The following is a 22518-nucleotide window of genomic DNA, read 5'->3' on the forward strand; positions in this document are numbered from 1 at the left end:
TCAGGTTTGTCAAAGATCAGATGGCTGTAGATGTGTGGTATTATTTCTGAGGACTCTGTTCTGTTCCATTGGTCTATATCTCTGTTTTGGTACCAGTACCATGCTGTTTTGGTTACTGTAGCCTTGTAGTATAGTTTGAAGTCAGGTAGCGTGATGCCTCCAGCTTTGTTCTTTTGACTTAGGATTGTCTTGGAGATGCGGGCTCTTTTTTGGTTCCATATGAACTTTAAAGCAGTTTTTTCCAATTCTGTGAAGAAACTCATTGGTAGCTTGATGGGGATGGCATTGAATATATAAATTACCTTGGGCAGTATGGCCATTTTCACGATATTGATTCTTCCTATCCATGAGCATGGTATGTTCTTCCATTTGTTTGTGTCCTCTTTTATTTCACTGAGCAGTGGTTTGTAGTTCTCCTTGAAGAGGTCCTTTACATCCCTTGTAAGTTGGATTCCTAGGTATTTTATTCTCTTTGAAGCAATTGTGAATGGAAGTTCATTCCTGATTTGGCTCTCTGTCTGTTACTGGTGTATAAGAATGCTTGTGATTTTTGCAGATTATTTTTGCATTCTGATACTTTGCTGAAGTTGCTTATCAGCTTAAGGAGATTTGGGGCTGAGACAATGGGGTTTTCTAAATATACAATCATGTCATCTGCAAACAGGAACATTTTGACTTCTTCTTTTCCTAACTGAATACCCTTGATTTCTTTCTCTTGCCTAATTGCCCTACCCAGAACTTCCAGCACTATGTTGAATAGGAGTGGTGAGAGAGGGCATCCCTGTCTTGTGCCAGTTTTCAAAGGGAATTTTTCCAGTTTTTGCCCATTCAGTATGATATTGGCTGTGGGTTTGTCATAAATAGCTCTTATTATTTTGAGGTACATTCCATCAATACCGAATTTATTGAGCGTTTTTAGCATGAAGGGCTGTTGAATTTTGTCAAAAGCCTTTTCTGCATCTATTGAGATAATCATGTGGTTCTTGTCTTTGGTTCTGTTTATATGCTGGATTATGTTTATTGATTTGCGAATGTTGAACCAGCCTTGCATCCCAGGGATGAAGCCCACTTGATCATGGTGGATAAGGTTTTTGATGTGTTGCTGAATCCGGTTTGCCAGTATTTTATTGAGGATTTTTGCATCGATGTTCATCAGGGATATTGGTCTAAAATTCTCTTTTTTTGTTGTGTCTCTGCCAGGCTTTGGTATCAGGATGATGTTGGCCTCATCAAATGAGTTAGGGAGGATTGCCTCTTTTTCTATTGATTGGAATAGTTTCAGAAGGAATGGTACCAACTCCTACTTGTACCTCTGGTAGAATTCAGCTGTGAATCCATCTGGTCCTGGACTTTTTTTGGTTGGTAGGCTATTAATTATTGCCTCAATTTCAGAGCCTACTATTGGTCTATTCAGGGATTCTACTTCTTCCTGGTTTAGTCTTGGAAGAGTGTAAGTGTCCAGGAAATTATCCATTTTTTCTACATTTTCCAGTTTATTTGCGTAGAGGTGTTTATAGTATTCTCTGATGGTAGTTTGTATTTCTGTGGGGTCGGTGGTGATATCCCCTTTATCATTTTTAATTGCGTCCATTTGATTCTTCTCTCTTTTCTTCTTTATTAGTCTTGCTAGTGGTCTGTCAATTTTGTTGATCTTTTCAAAAAACCAACTCCTGGATTCATTGATTTTTTGGAGAGTTTTTTGTGTCTCTATCTCCTTCAGTTCTGCTCTGATCTTAGTTATTTCTTGCCTTCTGATAGCTTTTGAATGTGTTTGCTCTTGCTTCTCTAGTTCTTTTAATTGCGATGTTAGAGTGTCAATTTTAGATCTTTCCTGCTTTCTCTTGTGGGCATTTAGTGCTATAAATTTCCCTCTACACACTGCTTTAAATGTGTCCCAGAGATTCTGGTATGTTGTATCTTTGTTCTCATTGGTTTCAAAGAACATCTTTATTTCTGCCTTCATTTCGTTATGTACCCAGTAGTCATTCCGGAGCAGGTTGTTCAGTTTCCATGTAGTTGAGCGGTTTTGATTGAGTTTCTTAGTCCTGAGTTCTAGTTTGATTGCACTGTGGTCTGAGAGACAGTTTGTTATAATTTCTGTTCTTGTACATTTGCTGAGGAGTGCTTTACTTCCAATTACGTGGTCGATTTTGGAGTAAGTACGATGTGGTGCTGAGAAGAATGTATATTCTGTTGATTTGGGGTGGAGAGTTCTATAGATGTCTATTAGGTCTGCTTGCTGCAGAGATGAGTTCAATTCCTGGATATCCTTGTTAACTTTCTGTCTCGTTGATCTGTCTAATGTTGACAGTGGAGTGTTGAAGTCTCCCATTATTATTGTATGGGAGTCTAAGTCTCTTTGTAAGTCTCTAAGGACTTGCTTGATGAATCTGGGTGCTCCTGTATTGGGTGCATATATATTTAGGATAGTTAGCTCTTCCTGTTGAATTGATCCCTTTACCATTATGTAATGGCCTTCTTTGTCTCTTTTGATCTTTGATGGTTTAAAGTCTGTTTTATCAGAGACTAGTATTGCAACCCCTGCTTTTTTTTGTTCTCCATTTGCTTGGCAAATCTTCCTCCATCCCTTTATTTTGAGCCTATGTATGTCTCTGCGTGTGAGATGGGTCTCCTGAATACAGCAGACTGATGGGTCTTGACTCTTGATCCAGTTTGCCAGTCTGTGTCTTTTCATTGGAACATTTAGTCCATTTATATTTAAGGTTAAGATTGTTATGTGTGAACTTGATCCTGCCATTATGATATTAACTGGTTATTTTGCTCGTCAGTTGATGCAGTTTCTTCCTAGCCTCGATGGTCTTTACATTTTGGCATGTTTTTGCAATGGCTGGTACCGGTTGTTCCTTTCCATGTTTAGTGCTTCCTTCAGGGTCTCTTGTAAGGCAGGCCTAGTGGTGACAAAATCTCTAAGCATTTGCTTATCTGTAAAGGATTTTATTTCTCCTTCACTTATGAAACTTAGTTTGGCTGGATATGAAATTCTGGGTTTAAAATTCTTTTCTTTAAGAATGTTGAATATTGGCCCCCACTCTCTTCTGGCTTGTAGAGTTTCTGCTGAGAGATCTGCTGTTAGTCTGATGGGCTTCCCTTTGTGGGTAACCCGACCTTTCTCTCTGGCTGCCCTTAAGATTTTTTCCTTCATTTCAGCTTTGGTGAATCTGGCAATTATGTGTCTTGGAGTTGCTCTTCTCGAGGAGTATCTTTGTGGCGTTCTCTGTATTTCCTGGATTTGAATGTTGGCCTGCCCTACTAGGTTGGGGAAGTTCTCCTGGATGATATCCTGAAGAGTGTTTTCCAACTTGGTTCCATTTTCCCCCTCACTTTCAGGCACCCCAATCAGACGTAGATTTGGTCTTTTTACATAATCCCATACTTCTTGCAGGCTTTGTTCATTTCTTTTTCTTCTTTGTTCTTTTGGTTTCTCTTCTCGCTTCATTTCATTCATTTGATCCTCAATCGCAGATACTCTTTATTCCTGTTGATCGAGTCTGTTACTGAAGCTTGTGCATTTGTCACGTATTTCTCATGTCATGGTTTTCATCTCTTTCATTTCGTTTAGGACCTTCTCTGCATTAATTACTCTAGCCATCAATTCTTCTACTTTTTTTTCAAGATTTTTAGTTTCTTTGCGCTGGGTACGTAATTCCTCCTTTAGCTCTGAGAAATTTGATGGACTGAAGCCTTCTTCTCTCATCTCGTCAAAGTCATTCTCTGTCCAGCTTTGATCCGTTGCTGGCGATGAGCTGCGCTCCTTTGCCGGGGGAGATGCGCTCTTATTTTTTGAATTTCCAGCTTTTCTGCCCTGCTTTTTCCCCATCTTTGTGGTTTTATCTGCCTCTGGTCTTGATGATGGTGATGTACTGATGGGGTTTTGGTGTAGGTGTCCTTCCTGTTTGATAGTTTTTCTTCTAACAGTCAGGACCCTCAGCTGTAGGTCTGTTGGAGATTTCTTGAGGTCCACTCCAGACCCTGTTTGCCTGGGTATCAGCAGCAGAGGCTGCAGAAGATAGAATATTTCTGAACAGCGAGTGTACCTGTCTGATTCTTGCTTTGGAAGCTTCCTCTCAGGGGTGTAGTCCACCCTGTGAGGTATGGGGTGTCAGACTGCCCCTAGTGGGGGATGTCTCCCAGTTAGGCTACTCAGGGGTCAGGGACCCACTTGAGCAGGGAGTCTGTCCCTTCTCAGATCTCAACCTCCGTGTTGGGAGATCCACTGCTCTCTTCAAAGCTGTCAGACACAGTCGTTTGCGTCTGCAGAGGTTTGGGCTGTGTTTGTTATTGCCCTGTCCCCAGAGGTGGAGTCTACAGAGACAGGCAGGTTTCCTTGAGCTGCTGTGAGCTCCACCCAGTTCGAGCTTCCCAGCAGCTTTGTTTACCTACTTAAGCCTCAGCAATGGTGGGCGCCCCTTCCCCAGCCTCGCTGCTGCCTTGCCGGTAGATCACAGACTGCTGTGCTAGCAATGAGGGAGGCTCCGTGGGTGTGGGACCCTCCCGGCCAGGTGTCGGATATGATCTCCTGGTGTGCCTGTTTGCTTAAAGCGCAGTATTGGGGTGGGAGTTACCCGATTTTCCAGGTGTTGTGTGTCTCAGTTCCCCTGGCTAGGAAAAGGGATTCCCTTCCCCCTTGCGATTCCCAGGTGAGGCAATGCCTCGCCCTGCTTCAGCTCTCGCTGGTCGGGCTGCAGCAGCTGACCAGCACCGATCGTCCGGCACTCCCCAGTGAGATGAACCCAGTACCTCAGTTGAAAATGCAGAAATCACCGGTCTTCTGTGTCGCTTGCGCTGGGAGTTGGAGACTGGAGCTGTTCCTATTCGGCCATCTTGCTCCGCCCCCCCCCCAGAGTTTTTTTTTAATTTATTTTTTATTATTATTATACTTTAAGTTCTAGGGTACATGTGCATACGTGCAGGTTTGTTACATATGTATACTTGTGCCATGTTGCTGTGCTGCACCCATCAACTCATCAGCACCCATCAACTCGTCATTTACATCAGATATAACTCCCAATGCAATCCCTCTCCCCTCTCCCCTCCCCATGATAGGCACCGGTGTGTGATGTTCCCCTTCCCGAGTCCAAGTGATCTCATTGTTCAGTTCCCACCTATGAGTGAGAACATGCGGTGTTTGGTTTTCTGTTCTTGTGATAGTTTGCTAAGAATGATGGTTTCCAGCTGCATCCATGTCCCTACAAAGGACACAAACTCATCCTTTTTTATGGCTGCATAGTATTCCATGGTGTATATGTGCCACATTTTCTTAATCCAGTCTGTCACTAATGGACATTTGGGTTGATTCCAAGTCTTTGCTATTGTGAATAGTGCCGCAATAAACATACGTGTGCATGTGTCTTTATAACAGCATGATTTATAATCCTTTGGGTATATACCCAGTAATGGGATGGCTGGGTCATATGGTACTTCTAGTTCTAGATCCTTGAGGAATCGCCATACTGTTTTCCATAATGGTTGAACTAGTTTTTAAGTATACTGTTGATATGGTTGATGTTTCTGGTGTCCAACAAAAAAATCTCCCAAGATCCCACCTAACTTTTTGTAATTAAAGCAGCCAACATAGCCAGGGTCTGGAAAATTGTCTAGACTGCTAAATACACATTCCAATATTTTTCTAGAGTTGTCAAAACCTAAGGGTAAAGTGTGAGGAAAAGTGTTGTCTTTTTTGTCTGCTTCTTGTGGAGAGTGGAGATCTGTGTTGTGTCTGTCTCTCACACAAACATAAACACACACACACAAATAAGTATAGTAATTCACCCTTATCCATGTGAGGTATTTTCTAAGACACCCGGTGAATGTCTGAAACTGTGGATAGTATGAAACCCTATATATACATGTTTTTTAAATATATGTGTATTTATGATAGTTTAATTTATAAATTTGGCACAGTAAGATATTAACAATAACTCATGATAAAATAAAACAATAACAATACATTGTAATCAAAGTTAGGTGAAAATGGTCTCTCAAAATGTCTTATCTTGTACTCACCCTTCTTTTTTGTGTGATGACTGTGAGATGACATAATGCCTATATGATGAGATGAAGTCAGGTGAATGAGGTATGAGTTGTCATGTGGTGTTAGATTATTATTAATTTCTGGCTATCTGACAACATATCAGAAGGTAGATCATCTGCTTCATTTGACGGTGGATCATTGAGCCATGATAATGTTGATGGTTGGGATTCAGGAACAGACCATTTTGATAACTAATGGGCAAATAGCATACACAAAGGAATGATTCATGACCTGGGTGAGATGAAACAGGATGTCTTAATATTTCATCATACTCCTTAGAATGACACATTATTTAGAACTTATGACTTGCATATTTCTGGAATTCCCCGTTTAATATTTTTGGACTATGGTTGACCATGAGTAACTGAAATCACAGAAATCAAAACCATGTCTATTATATTGTGAAACATATGTTTGGTCTTCAACATTGTTTTCTGGCATACAACTCATAAAATGTTTAGAATCTCCAAAGATGTCTTTGTATGCTAACAATTGAGTGATGGCTGGCAGTCTCTAGGTAGCTTCAGGATAGGAGATGGTCACAAGAAAGAACAAGACATGATGTGTTAGGACTTTCAGCCCCACCCCTCAACCTCCTAGGAGGTGAAGGTTAGGTCAATTACCAATGGCCACAGATTTTTTTTTCATTCATGCCTATATAATAAAGCTTTCTTTAGAATCCAGAATGACTGGGAACAGAGACCTTCCAGATAGCTGAACATATGGAAGTGTCTGGAGACTGATGTGCCCTGGGAGGGCATGGAAGCTCCATCCCCCTTTCCTACAACTTGCTCTATGCATCTCTTCATGTGTCTCCTTTGTGATACCCTTTATAATAAACTGGTAAATGTGTTTCCCTTAGTCTTTGGGAAACTCTAGCATGTCAAACCCAAAGAGGGAGTTGTGAGAACCCCACCTTGAAACCAGATGGTTAGATGCTTCAGAAACCCAGATTTGCAACTGATGTGGGAGGGTAGTCTTGTGAGACTGAGCCCTCAGCCTGTGGGATCTGACACTATTTCTAGATAGTGTTGGAATTAAATAGAGGACAACTTGCTGGTTTCTGTTACAGAATTGGTTGGTTATTTGTTGGTGGAGAAAATCCTCCACAAATTTGGTCACAGAAGTCTTCTGTTTTGATGATTGTGGTGTGAGAGCAGAGGTAAATCATGTTGTGTGTGTTTCTACACATAGAGCAGATAAAGAGAGACTACTGTGTACTCTTTTCTAACTGCTCCTAGTTCATTTTTCTAGAAATTACACTTTCTGAGGTTGACACTGTCCACTTATACTAATTCTGCTAATAATACAATTTTCTGGGAGTCTTGTAGGATTCTATTTGGATTATGTTTATTGTACACTGTAGTTCATTTGTAGAGATCAAATTGTGATAAATTCTATTTTTCCTTGCATTTGAGAACTACAAAGGAGGGGAAAAAGCATTCTTAATGCATTAATTTCCTAAAAATAGTATACTTAATAATTTTACCATAGCTCAATGTATGGTTTCAAAGGAATCCTTTATATCAGATCATCTGACTCTTTGTAACACAGTGTTGGAGTATTATGCTTTTTTAAACAAGATCTAGATCATGCACAAAAATGTGCACGATTCTTTTAAGCTAAGTTGAAGTCTCGCAATGTCTCCCAGGCTGCTTTCAGACTCCTGGACTCCTCAGGTGATCCTCGTGCTTCACCTTCCCAAGTAGCTGGGATTAAAGGCATGTGCCATCATGCCCTCTTAGATTTTTAACATTCTGTGTTTTCTATTTATATTTGTTGATTTAATGTATTTTACTTTTTTTCTTTAATAGTGGGTATGAGTTCTGTAGAGCCTAAAATCAGGTAAGACTTTGCAGTTTTTTTAAAACGTTTATGCTAACTCAGAAAATATAGAGAAAAAAAATCACTATCTCCTGAGTATTCTACTCTGGGCTAGACAACATATTATGTGCTTAATATTTATTATCTCACATAGTCATCACACAGCTTTGCAAAGCATCTGTGCTACTATCACCTACTTTGTATTAATCAGGCAAATGCGGTTCAGAAAGGTTGATTAATTCACCTATGATTTCATAGCTAAAAAGTAGCTGACCCTTGAGTTTGAACATCTGTCTATCTTGCTCCCAAATCCCTTCTCTTCCCTCTTGGCGTAGATTGATGGAGACCTCTGCATCATTAGGATCAAGGTACAGGTCCAGATGGGATCAATTCACAAAGTTACCTTTTGTTACATATTAACTCTTTTTTTTTTTTTTTTTTTTGAGATGGAGTCTCACTCTATCGCCCAGGCTGGAGTGCAGTGGCCGGATCTCACCTCACTGCAAGCTCCGCCTCCCGGGTTGACGCCATTCTCCTGCCTCAGCCTCCGGAGTAGCTGGGACTACAGGCTCCCGCTACCTCGCCCGGTTAGGATTTTGTATTTTTTAGTAGAGACGGGGTTTCACCGTGTTAGCCAGGATGGTCTCGATCTCCTGACCTCGTGATCCGCCCGTCTCGGCATCCCAAAGTACTGGGATTAACAGGCTTGAGCCACTGCGCCCGGCCTATATTAACTCTTTTTAGAGTTTTCCCTTAGAACACTGGTTAATAGAAGACTTTGTCCTAACATGTTTAACAGTTAAAGTGGTATATCAGTACCTTTATTATCATGAAAGTTTTTAGAGCAGATCTTATTTAGCTGTGGTGACAAGACATAGGCTTTTGTTTCATAAGCAATACTAGGTAAATCTTGTAGATGAATTATTTTAGTGGAGAATAGATATAGATATGTTAATAATATTTAGAGGCTATTTCTTAAGATTTCTCTATTTACTGACCTCCCAGTTTAGTTTTTCTTCAAAGCAGTACCCTGCCTAGTTGCATGAACTTTTCCTTTTTTTTCTAGAGTCTTTTTTTCTTCTTCCATAACTTTTCTATAATCTTTCCTGATTACTTTCTACTCTGCTTTCCTTGGTGTTCTTTTCTTCTATTATTTTATTCCTTTCTGCCAGCCCCATTTTTCTATAGGTAAAATTAAAGGCACGTGGAATTTTAGGATTTTAAAGATTCTTGGAGACTAATCAAAATACTTTCATATTTCAACCTGTATTTAATATCCTGCAAAAATAGTTGTTCAGATGGAGAGTCTGAAACTCAAAGTGACTTATTTAAATATAGGAGGTAGCAGAAGTAATATTTACACTCATTTCAAAGCCCATTACTCTTGTTTTTATATCATCATGTACGTGAGTGTTTGAATAATAGGAAGAGGGAATGGGTCTAATTAAACAAATGGAAAACAATAAGAATGGAATTAGCTGGAGAACCCAGTGGAAGTAGATAAGAATGAAATTTATCAGGGAAAGGCCAAGTCTGAAGAGAAACAGTCCCAGGATTGGTAGGAGTAAGGGTTTTACCAAAGAGATCAGAATGTTGGACCTTATGTCAAATTTGATGAAGATAAATTAGAGGAACAAAAACACAGAAGACGTTGGGAGTTATCTAGAAGGGCATACTAAAACAATGTTGAAAAGAAATCCTGAATAGGTCGCTGCTTTTTTGCTTGTTTAATTGGAGGAATGGACAAACTTCAAGCTTTTTAATGAAAAATGGAAAAAAAAAAAAAAAAAAAAAAAGAGCCACTGGGAAAAGTCTCCACAATCAGATAGAAATGTCCTATTCTGTTCTTTCACTGCAAATCTCACAGGAGTGGCTTAGAGCCCCTTGAGCGCTAGGGGATTAAAGTTTGCTGAGTTAGATATATCTGTGGCCCAAGGCAGATGTCCCCTCCCCTTTGACTCTTTTTCCAAGCCTCTGATATCCTACCCATGTACATATAGAGCAGGGATAAGACTGACTGGCATATAAGTCATGGTTCAGTTGGGTTTTTGGTAACATGCTTATGCTAGAGGTGAATGACTAAGACTCCGTTTAGTTGTTTTCCAGGAACAGGTAAATACAGAGCTGCTTGGTTGGTCATTGAGTTTATCTTTTCAGTAGTCTGTGCTTTGATAAGCTGAATATTTAAAGGTTGGAGACTGCCATGAAGCCCTGCAGAAGAAAGATCTGGAAGTGGGAGAAACTTTCACTATATACAGTGGCTCCCACTTCCAGATCTTTCTCTCTGTGTATGTATAGTACTTAGAGAAATCCAACTATCAGGACTCAGTTTTTCTAGCAGACTCTCTCCTTGGGTGCAAGTACCTATGAAGATTTTTAAGGCTTTGCTAGTTTATGTAGACCTGAACAAGGAAGGACAAGTATAAAATAAGTAGTTTGATTTTATTATTTTTAATGTTTCAATTTTTTATGAGAAAAATATTCCCAGTAACAAATACACATTTGTAATTTGCAATTTGTAGGTTCAGCTTTTCAACATTTCAAATATTTCAGGGGACTCTCTGTTGTGTTTTAGGGTGAAGGGAAGCAACAGGGCCTTCTTAAGTGGCTTTTATGCTGAAAAACAAAGAATGTCATTTTCCAGTGACACAGATTAATCTTTGAATCAGAGATAGATAATGGAAAAGGGACAAGGTAGCTGTATCTTTCTTCCTTATTTTACATTATCAAGTTTGTTCCAGTTTAGATATCAAAAGTTATGTCAGCCATTAAGTAGATTTCCACTTCATCATTGAGAACAGTTTGGGAGGACGAATGATACTCAGGGTATGCCAATTATATTGGTTGTCGCTATTTCTTATGGAACTAAGAGTCAGTCTTTATTGTATGTTCTAGGTTGGGGAGGTAGAGTCAAAAATAAAAATAGGTAACTAAAATCATTTTTAAAAACAGAGGGCATATTTTAATTCTACCAAGAAACATGATATAATATACAGAGGACTGATCTTTCCCCAGATTTTGTTTTTTGTTTTCATTTTTTAGAGTGAGCAGCAAGATATGAACTAGCAGATTTTCTTTTTAAATATATGAATTTGCTCATTTCTGTTGTATCTTTTTTCTCTAAAGTCTTCGTGGCAAACCGACTATTGAAAATTCACAGTCTACAAAAGTTGAGGAAGACTTTAATCTTGCTACCAAGGTAAAATGGTCTCTTGTGAAGTTGATTTTCTCAGTTGGAATCTAGTTCTGTATAGTATTTACTTTTCATGGTTAGCAGTGGTATAAGTATCATTATTTCATGTTGGTAATATAAAGTTGGTCAGATAAAAACATTTTATAGAAATATGAGTTGTTGATGTAAACAGTTTTTTTTCTTTTTTTTTTTTTTTTTTAACTTCAGTAAATAACAAATCATTGGTAAATACTTTGAGGGTGTGAGGCCAAAATATGGAATGGGCTGGAGAAACAGGAACATTATACTAGAAAAAACTTTTCCACAGTAGAGAATATATAAAATCTGGTAAAGGTTTATTTGCATAAGTATACTTACTGTGACTTTTAAAATTATTCTATTGTAACTTGAAACAAAACTCATGCTTAAATTTATCTTAATGGATCCAGTTACTTATTATTGTAATCACGGAATCTCTCTGATACTGTTCAGTTCCGAAACTGTGCCACATAGCATATAGGTTTTTTCTTTGGCACTTATTATTTTGATATCTCGTAGTTTTTAGGAGAGAGTTTTTTCTCAGTTTCTCTTGTTGGTTCTTTAATTACACCAAAATAATATTAGAAATTGTGAAAATTTATTTGGGCATGCTGGTGCTTGCCTGTAGTTCCAACTACCAAGGAGGCTGATGCTTGAGCCCAAGAGTTTGAGACCAGTGTGGGCAACATAGCGAGACCTTATCTCTAATTTAAAAAATAATGGTAGAAAGTTAGAAATGTAAATTCTCTTTCTCAGAGTCTGTATTATTAAGGCATGCCAGTGTGTTTTCTAAGTTATTTCATTAAAGGTAGACTTTAAACTCTTCATCTAAATGAAGAATGCAGGTTTTACCCCAAGTAAACAACAATTTTGGAAGCAGAGACTCTTAATAAGCCTATGGTAAGGTTTTAATTTCGGAATTTTTAAATTGCAGTTTTTAAATATATGGTTCAAAGATCTTTGATCTCATTTGAAAATTTTAAATTTCAGAAGATTTTGTGTTTAGTTATTTAAATAATCATTTTGAAGCTCTTGCATCACTATGAGATACCGCAGGTTAGAAAACACTTGTGTGCATCCTAGTGTACCCAGAATACAGTCTTGCCTGTAAAAAGCATTTTAAGAGGTTTTCAATGTGAATAAATGAGCAGACAAATGAATTTTTATGTAATGGAATGTTACAAGTAAGATAATATGCATAATATATCTTATAATTAAATCTAAGGCATTTCTAAAATCTGGCTTAAATTTATATTTTCTTTTAATATTTACAATGCATAAATTCATGTGACTTATCTTGAGAAAATATGTCTCAGATAAGAAGACAATCAGAGATATGTAGTAAATAGGAAAGAAGTTTACACTATATTTTCTAGTATCCTCCAGTGGAGTTTAGAATAAAAAAATTTTAATATATTTTAGTCTCAACTCATGTTCTTTTTTTTTTTTTTTTTTTTTTTTTTTTTGAGACAGAGTCTCCCTCTGTCATGCAGGCTGGAGTGCAGTGGTGTGATCTCGGCTCACTACCTTCTCTGCCTCCCGAGTTCAATCAATTCTTCTGCCTCAGCCGCCTGCGTAGCTGGGACTACAGGCGTGTACACCACACACAGTTACTTTTTGTAATTTTAGTAGAGACAGGGTTTCAGCATGTTGGCCAGGATGATCTCGATCTATTGACCTTGTGATGCGCTCGCCTTGGCCTCCCAAAGTGCTGGGATTACAGCGTGAGCCACCGCGGCTGTCCAAAACTCATGTTCTATTAAACGTATCTTTTCAAGGAATACATTACTCTAAAATTCTGATTACCAATACTTTCTTCAGGTGAAAAGTTTAGAAACGTTTCTTCTTAAATTTTTTCTCTCTCTGTAGTAACAATGTTCTCGCTTTTAGGCATTGGCTGAAGACCATGTTTAACCAATTGAACGTCTTATTATATAATACTAAAATTAAAATCTTTATCACCCAGGTATTAACAAATAACTAATTGTAGTGTAAATACCGATCAGCATTATGGGAATATATTATGAACAAAAGTCTACTTTATGTGTTTCATCACATGTCTTATAGTTGTTTTTCATTTTCTTTCATGAATGAAGCTCATACTTGATTGACTGGTCACGGCTCTTGTTTGTTTCTCCCTCTTCCTTCACCTTTTCAAAATGATTTACTGCAGACTTTTTTACTCACAGAATACATTTCTTTAGTGTCTGCTTTTTAGGGCATTGCTGTCTCAATTGTCAGCATATTTATTTACAGGTTTCTATTTAGTTGCTATGTATGATTTTCACTAATCAGTCATGATCCACCCCCAAGATTTATTCTTTTTTTCTCTGTTTCTTAGAAGAAGCAGAATTTATACAATTATTTATCCTTAGCTTTTTGCCACACAGAATAGAAACAACCTACACTATTTCAATGCAAACCCAGTTAAATAAGGTACTATTAAAAAACTAAACTTTCACATTTTTCCACACAAGAGGTAATTAATACAACTGTAAATTGGGAAGAGATATTTCAAAATATAACATGTAATTTAACTTTTTAAATTTTAATTATTTCAACAATACTATAAATTATGTGAGAGCAAATTTTTGCCCTAGGTTGTTTTAGTTAAAAAAATAATCTAACGGCCGGGCGTGGTGGCTCCCGCCTGTAATCCCAGCAATTTGGGAGCCCGAAGCTGAGGATCACGAGGTCAGGAGATTGAGACCATCCTGGCTAACAAGGTGAAACCCTGTCTCTACTAAAAATACAAAAAATTAGCCGGGCATAGTGGCAGCCACCTGTAGTCCCAGTTACTCAGGAGGCTGAGGCAGGAGAATGGCGTGAACCTAGCGGCGGAGCTTGCAGTGAGTCGAGATCGCGCCACTACATTCCAGCCTGGGCGACAGAACGAGACTCCGTCTCAATAATAATAATAATAATAATAATAATAATAGTCTAATGGATATCACCATATTTGTTTAATAATAAGTTACATGAAGGGGTTGAAATGAAATAATTCATTGAAGAAGGGTAAGATAAACATAGAGACTCAATGAGTCAAGATGACACAGATTATTATAAAAAACACAGCAAAAATAGTGGTTTAAATGAGAGGAGGAACTCTCTAGGATAAGAGATATGACACAAATTATTTAAAATAAAAATTAAGAAAGCATAGCAAGGTAATAAAATATGGCTCAGGTGTTTCTGAGTGACTTGCAGTTGATTTTAATAAAAAGCTGAAATAAAATATAAGGATGATTATAGGTAAGAGCAATTTGTTGTACTCTTTAAAATACCTAGTAGAGAATAATTTGAATGTTTCTAGCATAAAAGAAAGATAAATACTTAAGGTGATTAATATCTCAATTATTCTGACTTGACTATATGAACGTAGTAAGTGATAATATGTACCCCCAAAACATGTACATTTACAGTGTGTCAACAAAAAAATTATAAAGAAGGAACAAAAATTTAATTCTCACTTCTTTTAGTAACTTTATGTTTTATATATAATCTAGTCATATTTATATTAATGTAGAATGTAAAGTGAATTCTGTTTTAGATCTTGTCAACTTTATTGTGAATTTTTAATTTTTGACTCTTTGGTTTCTGGATTAATATTTCTAACTTAATGTCTGACATATTCTTAGGTTATTTAACTAATTTATCTTACTCTCTGATATAACCTTGGTAGCTGTTTTGAATACGTTTGATAATAGAGTATAAATAAATAAGCATTTTATTTAAGTTTACTATTAAAATTAAATTTTCTAATCATATGAACAAGGTTCTTAATCTGTATATCTTAAAAGAGAAAAATCACCTTTAAGCTACAAAACTCTCAATGAAATAAATGTAGAAATTATTAATCTCTAGGAATATTCTGACATCTTTTGCTCATAATATCTGTATGTAATGGTATTATATGCACACATCAACTGAATGTAATCAATATTTGTGATTTTTTTAAAAGTAAAGTACCTATTATCATAGAATCATAGGTAAGGGAAGATTGATAACAGAGTAAACAAACTTATCATTGGAAGAATACTTTTTAAAAACTCTTAAAACTATCTCTTGCAATGGGGATATTTTATATTCTTTCCAGGAAGCCTTATTAACTTTAGTCTTCATAACTATTACACCTTGCACATATATTTGTTTATTTCTAAAACTCAGGAATCCTGTCGACTTGAATTTTTTAGTTTCTTTCTTCTCTTCTCCTGTGAATACTGAATCCTGCTTGACAATCATAGATATGTGTAAAAACTATGAAATCTTCAACTTGAATAATTATTGCTTAATTTTCTTTATGAGAGATATTTTCTCCAATTTTAAACTGCCATCTTATATGGTGTAAATAGGCAATTAGAGCTAGTATTGTCTTGTTTACAGGAATATAAGAAAAGCGTGTGAATTTTAAAACAGGGTTTCACATTTCTATCTCACTTTATAGTAGTACTTAAAAATGCCTCATAATTCTATAGGTAAGCATTTCTCTTGTACAATTAAAAATTTGCAAGGTTTTTATAAAGGTCATTTTGTAGAATCTTGTTTTAAAATTAAATGTTTTCATTCAATTCAAAGATACATATTACAATAATATTTCAGAAATAAACATTTACCTATATAAATAAAATTATATTCTTGAAATAAATTTGGAAGTATATAACTGGGAAACTTAAACCCATGTTTTTCTCTCTCCCTTTGATTTCATTTTCAAAATTTCAGCAGTTTGCATAGATTTGTTTTAATTCTACCCATTTAGTCTAGCTTATATTTATTTTCTTATCACTTTGTAATTTTCCTCAAGTAGGTAATCTACTCATACTCCAAATGTATTTATCCAGATCTTTCTTCCAAGCCCCTTAGATGCCTGAAATCTTATAGGTCTCAAACTGAAAACATCATTTTTATTTTTTTCCTGATTCTCTCCTGACTCTTTGTAATTTACTGTGTCATCTGGTTTCCCCATCCTAGTAAATAACACCTAGAAAGTAGCCATGAAATACTCAAGCACTTCAACCAGCACTTCAACCGTACCCCACATCCTGCACTTCAACCCTCCTCCAGGTCACCAATCCAGTCACCCACCAAATTTTGTATTATCTACCTTCTTATAATTTTCCATATCTTATTATCATAATTAACTCTCTACCTATAATTTTGAAGTACTCCTTTCTACTTTTGCCCCATCTCCCCATGTTCATCTTTACACCGCTGGAAGGGTCACCTTTCTAAACTATATTTGTAATGATGCAACTCATCCGCATATTGAGTGAATACCCATTACATGAAGGGGTAATTTCACATTCTAGTGTGACACATACCATATATGGTTTGGCCCCATTTTATCTCTTCAATTCATTTCCTCTGACTGTGTTCCAGTTTTACAACATAACTTTGGCATCCCTCAGTTGCCATGTTGTTTCATGCCTTATTATTTTGCACATGCTATTGCGCCAAGAGTCTTTGTATCCTGACTCTGCACTTTGTCTGTCCTTCCAAATATGGTCCCATTATGGCAGCATTTTCTATGCTTTTCAGGTAAAACTGATTTTTCTCTCCTTTTTGCCCTTATGTATTTTAATGACTTAAATTGTAGAACTGGTGAAGTATACTTTTCTGTTCTTATTTGTTTTCACATATCTCTACCATTTCTTGAATATAGGCTAGAATCTATCTTCCATGGATATTTTCTGCTTTTCCCAGAATAGTGCCTATGATTTGATAAATACAATGTGTGTATTTGTTGTTGTTGTTGTTTGTCCTACTGACAAATTGAGTGAATGACTGAGTTAATACATACAATTTTTTTCTGAAGTTTTTATTGTTGTTGTTGTTGTTACTTTCTGTTTTTTGTTTGTAATAGGAGGGAGCAACAAAGACAGTAACTGGACAACAAAAACATGATATTGGCATTATTGAACAAGCTCCACAAGATCAAACAAGTAATGACAATTTTATTTTTTATACCAAAATAATAGAAGTGGTAATTTAGTGAGAAAAATATTCCCAGTAACAAATATACATTTGCAATTTGAAATTTGTAGGTTCAGCTTTTCAACATTTCAAATATTTCAGGGGACTCTCTGTAGTGTTTTAGGGTGAAGGGAAGCAACAGGGCCTTCTTAAGTGGCTTTTATGCTGAAAAACAAAGAATGTCATTTTCCAGTGACACAGATTAGTCTTGGAATCAGAAGAAGAAGAAAAAGACAAAGAAACAGAAATTATAAATTTAAGATACTCTCTCTAAACAAGGAGAAAGGAGTGATGAAAAAATAAATTTGAAATCGTGTTGGATGGAAAGGATCAATTCTACGGAGTTAGGGTTTTTTTTTTATTTTTTATTTTTATTTTTTAGTAGAGGCATTTTGAGGCAGGTAACAGGGTACAAACAAGAAAGAAGGTAGCTTCTTTCTGAGAAGACTCTGAGAAGGAAAGTTGAGTGAACTCACTTCAGATGCATTTAGATTATTTGTACTTCAGAAAGTAAATTGTGGACACTCCAGAGACTACTGGAAGCAGGAGGCTTGCTAGAATTGTGGTAACCACAGGGACTCATTAGGTTTCTCTGTTACAATCAGTCATGACAAATATATATTTTGTTGATGTTAGCTATTCAAATGAGATATATTTGAAATTAAGAACACTGGCTTTATTTTTAAGAAAGTGAGTTGTTTTGGTAAAATTGCCATTCCACAAAAATTTATTATAGACCAACGATACACCAAATCAGACGAATTGTAGGAACTAAAAAAATACTGAATTTATACTTGAATAATAAGATTGCTTTTTAAAATAAATATTGTGGTGACTTAACAATATAAAAAGTTATTTATGTTTAATACATCTATTATGGTTAATTTTTATATAAATATGTCAATATTGAAAGCTTAGTATAGATTATTTCCACGATGAGTTTTATACATCTTCTTGCATGAGTGGATCAAGAAGCATTCAGATGAATAAACTAGAGGATACAGAAATGTAGGCCTATGATTACACCACATGGTTATGGAAAACAACAAATATTTCTATTTTGTATTATGACCTAAGTATATATCCAAACTGATCAATTCATAACTCTTCACTGACGAGATGTCAAGTCTACATTCAGCTGAACTCTCATCATAACTATATACCTTTCCAAAGATAGGCCATATTAAATAACATGATGAATGGAATAATATAAATGATTCTAATGTGTTTCATTTAGTACATGGTGTAGCATTCCATGTTCAGCTTTGACATTTATTTTCTCATATCAACCCTTTTTACACGTGAAACACAATCTCACTTTTGAAGTCTTAACTGCATGATCTGTGAAACCTTTATTTATATTTTCTTCAGTGTATTCCTGTCATGTGTGTGTCCTAAACAAACTTTCCAAATCTAAAGTATTCATTCTCAAAGTCAACCAAGAGAACTCAGTTAGATACTATCACTGCATTCATTTGTGGTTGGTTTTGTCATATTTACATATGATTGATGATAAATCTCTTTTGCTTTTAAGAGCCTCCTGAGAAGCCATCTGCCTTCAAGGTATTTGGTTTTATAATTTCATTTTTAATGACCTATTAACTACGTATTTTGTGAAGTATACATTCTTTAATAATCATTTCGCTTCCAAACCCATTTAGCCTGCCACTAAAATGCAAAACTCTGTTCCAAATAAAGCCTTCAAATGGAAGAATGAACAAACATTGAGAATAGGTAAATTTTTCAATTTAACTATGGAAATATGAATATTTCAATATTGAACAGTTTGATAGTCTTTCTATCTCCAATGCTTAATTTTTTTCAACTTTGATGAAAAGATTTGATCTAAGTAATGCCAATACTGGTATTTATATTTGAAAACCTGATATTACAAGAACAGTAATTTTCAATAGTTTTTTTTAAATGTAACCTTAACCTCAGGTGTTTCTAGTTTTGTATCCAAAAACTGTAATGTTTTCTATTTTGAACTTCTGTATTTCTTAAGGATTCAAGAAGGTGGATTTTGAAAATCTAATTTTTTTTAGTTCTTCAAAGCTTGATTCAATTCCATGGTTTACTTCGGATCGCTTCTTTTATTGATATAACACTTGTGTTTCAACATTAATGACCTGATTTCCAGTGTTGTCACTTTGAGAATCCTAAGAAAATCAGTAACTCTGATTAGTGAACTATGTGTGTTTGTGTGTGTGTTTCATCGTGTGTGCCTGTGTGTGTCTGTTTTTGTGTGTTTTACCTTTACTATGTAAAGATGAGGAAAGTAATCAGTCATTTCTTTGTGAATATTTGATAAACACACTTTTTCATAAAACTGTGATTCTGAAGCATTTGGCTTTAGAGTCTTTTTACACTAGTACTGTTTATTATTATTTTTATTACTATACTTTAAGTTCTAGGGTACATGTGCACAATATGCAGGTTTCTTACATATGTATACATGTGCCATGTTGGTGTGCTGCACCCATTAACTCGTCACCTACACTTGGTATATCTCCTAATGCTATCCCTCCCCTGTCCCCCCTCCACAATAGGCCCTAGGGTGTGATGTTCCCTTTCCTGTGTCCAAGTGATCTCATTGTTCAATTCCCACCTATGAGTGAGAATATGCGGTATTTGGTTTTCTGTTCTTGGGATAGTTTGCTGAGAATGATGGTTTCCAGCTGCATCTATGTCCCTAAAAAGGACACGAACTCATCCTTTTTTATGACTGTGTAGTATTCCATGGTGGATATGTGCCGCATTTTCTTAATCCAGTCTGTCACTGATGGACATTTGGGTTGATTCCAAGTCTTTGCTATTGTGAATAGTGCCACAATAAACATACGTGTGCATGTGTCTTTATAACAGCATAATTTATAATCCTTTGGGTATATACCCAGTAATGGGATGGCTGGGTCAAATGGAATTTCTAGTTCTAGATCCTTGAGGAATCACCACACTGTTTTCCACAATGGTTGAACTAGTTTACAATCTCACCAAAAGTGTAAAAGTGTTCCTATTTCTGTACATCCACTCCAGCACCTGTTGTTTCCTGACTTTGTAATGATTGCCATTCTAACTGGTGTGAGATGGTATCTCATTGTGGTTTTGATTTGCATTTCTCTGATGGCCAGTGATGATGAGCATTTTTTCATGTGTCTGTTGGCTGTATGAATGTCTTCTTTTGAGAAATGTCTGTTCATATCCTTTGCCCACTTTTTGATAGGGTTGTTTGTTTTTTTCTTGTAAATTTGTTTGAGTTCTTTGTAGGTTCTGGATATTAGCCCTTTGTCAGATGAGTAGATTGCAAGAATGTTCTCCCATTCTGTAGGTTGCCTCTTCACTCTGATGGTAGTTTCCTTTGCCGTGCAGAAGCTCTTTAGTTTCATTAGATCCCATTTGTCAATTTTTGCTTTTGTTGCCATTGCTTTTTGTGTTTTAGACATGAAGTCCTTGCCCATGCCTGTGTCCTGAATGATATTACCTAGGTTTTCTTCTAGGGTTTTTATGGTATTAGGTCTAACATTTAAGTCTCTAATCCATCTTGAATTAATTTTCGTATAAGGAGTAAGGAAAAGATCCAGTTTCAGCTTTCTACTTATGGCTAACTAAGTTTCCCAGCACCATTTATTAAATAGGGAATCCTTTCCCCGTTTCTTGTTTTTGTCAGGTTTGTCAAAGATCAGATGGCTGTAGATGTGTGGTATTATTTTGAGGGCTCTGTTCTGTTCCATTGGTCTATATCTCTGTTTTGGTACTGGTACCATGCTGTTTTGGTTACTGTAGACTTGTAGTATAGTTTTAAGTCAGGTAGTGTGATGCCTCCAGCTTTGTTCTTTTGGCTTAAGACTGTCTTGGCAATGCGGGGTCTTTTTTGGTTCCATATGAACTTTAAGGTAGTTTTTTCCAATTCTGTGAAGAAACTCATTGGTAGCTTGATGGGGATGGCATTGAATCTATAAATTACCTGGGGCAGTAAGGCTATTTTCACAATATTGGTTCTTTCTATCCATGAGCATGGAATGCTCTTCCATTTGTTTGTATCCTCTTTTATTTCACTGAGCAGTGGTTTGTTGTTCTCCTTAAAGAGGTCCTTTGGGATGTACACTAGTACTATTTATTGCCTAGAAGAAACCAATATAATAAACTATCTTTAAAAACTATTCTTATGCATGTTTAAACATTTTACAACAGGTGTGCATAGTCATATTTAATATGTAAAATATTTTTCAACTTCCCATGCGTATATGGTGGTACAATGTAATTTTTGGCAACATTGTTTTTCGATAAGCATTATAATTTTTAGAGATATCCATAGTGGACACAATTAACTGTGTTTTTAAATATTAGGTGGCTTATAAAATTCCATTGTATGAATGTACTACACAATTTTTATGCTGATAAATAATAAATAAAAATGAAAACAAGCAGATTTCAGTCTTTAAGTTAGTTTTATATACTGAATTTTTAGTTATTGGAAATTAAAACTAAAATATTTAAAGTATTTCCTTGTGAAGTCATACATTCCACTAACAATTCGAACTGTGACCCACACAGTATAGAGCTACAGTGTTGCGACTTGTCAGATCTCTGAAACCATCCAGGGTACACTTCTAAAAATGAGTGAAAATGGTGACATACCAAGGTATGATTTGGTTTCTTGGACCCTGTGCATGAAATGTGAACTTTACGGATGTTGAGATCACAAGTAAAATATAATTTTCTGCATTTTAATGAATGATATAACATTAAATGTCAGATTTTTTAGATTTCAATTCTAGCGGATTGACTACAGAAGCAGTGATTGTAATCGACAAAAAGAATATACGAGCTACAGAGGAAAACACCTCAGATTCGTGAATGAAAGTAGATTTGTATATGTTTTTAAAGTTCATAGTAGAGAAAAGTTCTCATGAATGTATCTGTGATTAACCTTTTATAGCTCAGATGTTCCAATCAGGATCAAAACAAAAGGACAATGAAGAAAATTCCTTGGATTTTGAGGTACTGCGTATTATTGATTTTTTAAAATATTAGTATTGCATGATACAAAAACATAAAATCAGAGGCTTAGACTTTCTCACCTCTGCATATGTCACCCCCAAATCATGTTTGATATTTTTCAGAATACGCTTAATAGAGAATTTATGTGCTAAGTAGATAACTGCTTCATAGTGAAGTTCTGCTAATTTCTAGGATTAATTTAAGAAGCCAGTGGGGTACAGTATTAAAAAAAGGCTTAGAAGTCACTAGAAATTCACATGGGATCTGAAGTAAGTTTATCTAAAAGCAAAAGAAATATACTGGGTCCACCTGTGGGCAGATTTATGACTCTGTGGTATATCTAGATGTACAAAATTTCTAAATGGATTCATAGAGAGAGTCTACACTGCAGTATTCTAAAAGTTGGTACCTGAAAAGTTAACGCCTGGGACTTGAATGTATTGACACTTCTATATTGTAC

General features: G+C 36.0%; 1 protein-coding gene across 1 annotated transcript in view; it reads left to right on the top strand.

Moving 5' to 3' along the window:
* The window catches only part of LOC102132468 (ankyrin repeat domain-containing protein 30B-like), a 115042-nt gene that overhangs the window by 18934 nt on the left and 73590 nt on the right, over positions 1-22518 (top strand). The window contains 6 exon segments of the mRNA XM_065520015.1: positions 7867-7897; positions 11003-11075; positions 16948-17026; positions 18592-18620; positions 18719-18791; positions 21997-22058. Of these exon segments, the coding sequence (XP_065376087.1) occupies positions 7867-7897; positions 11003-11075; positions 16948-17026; positions 18592-18620; positions 18719-18791; positions 21997-22058 (347 nt within the window).

Source organism: Macaca fascicularis, chromosome 9 (genome assembly GCF_037993035.2).
Source record: "Macaca fascicularis isolate 582-1 chromosome 9, T2T-MFA8v1.1".
Classification (NCBI taxonomy): domain Eukaryota; kingdom Metazoa; phylum Chordata; class Mammalia; order Primates; family Cercopithecidae; genus Macaca; species Macaca fascicularis.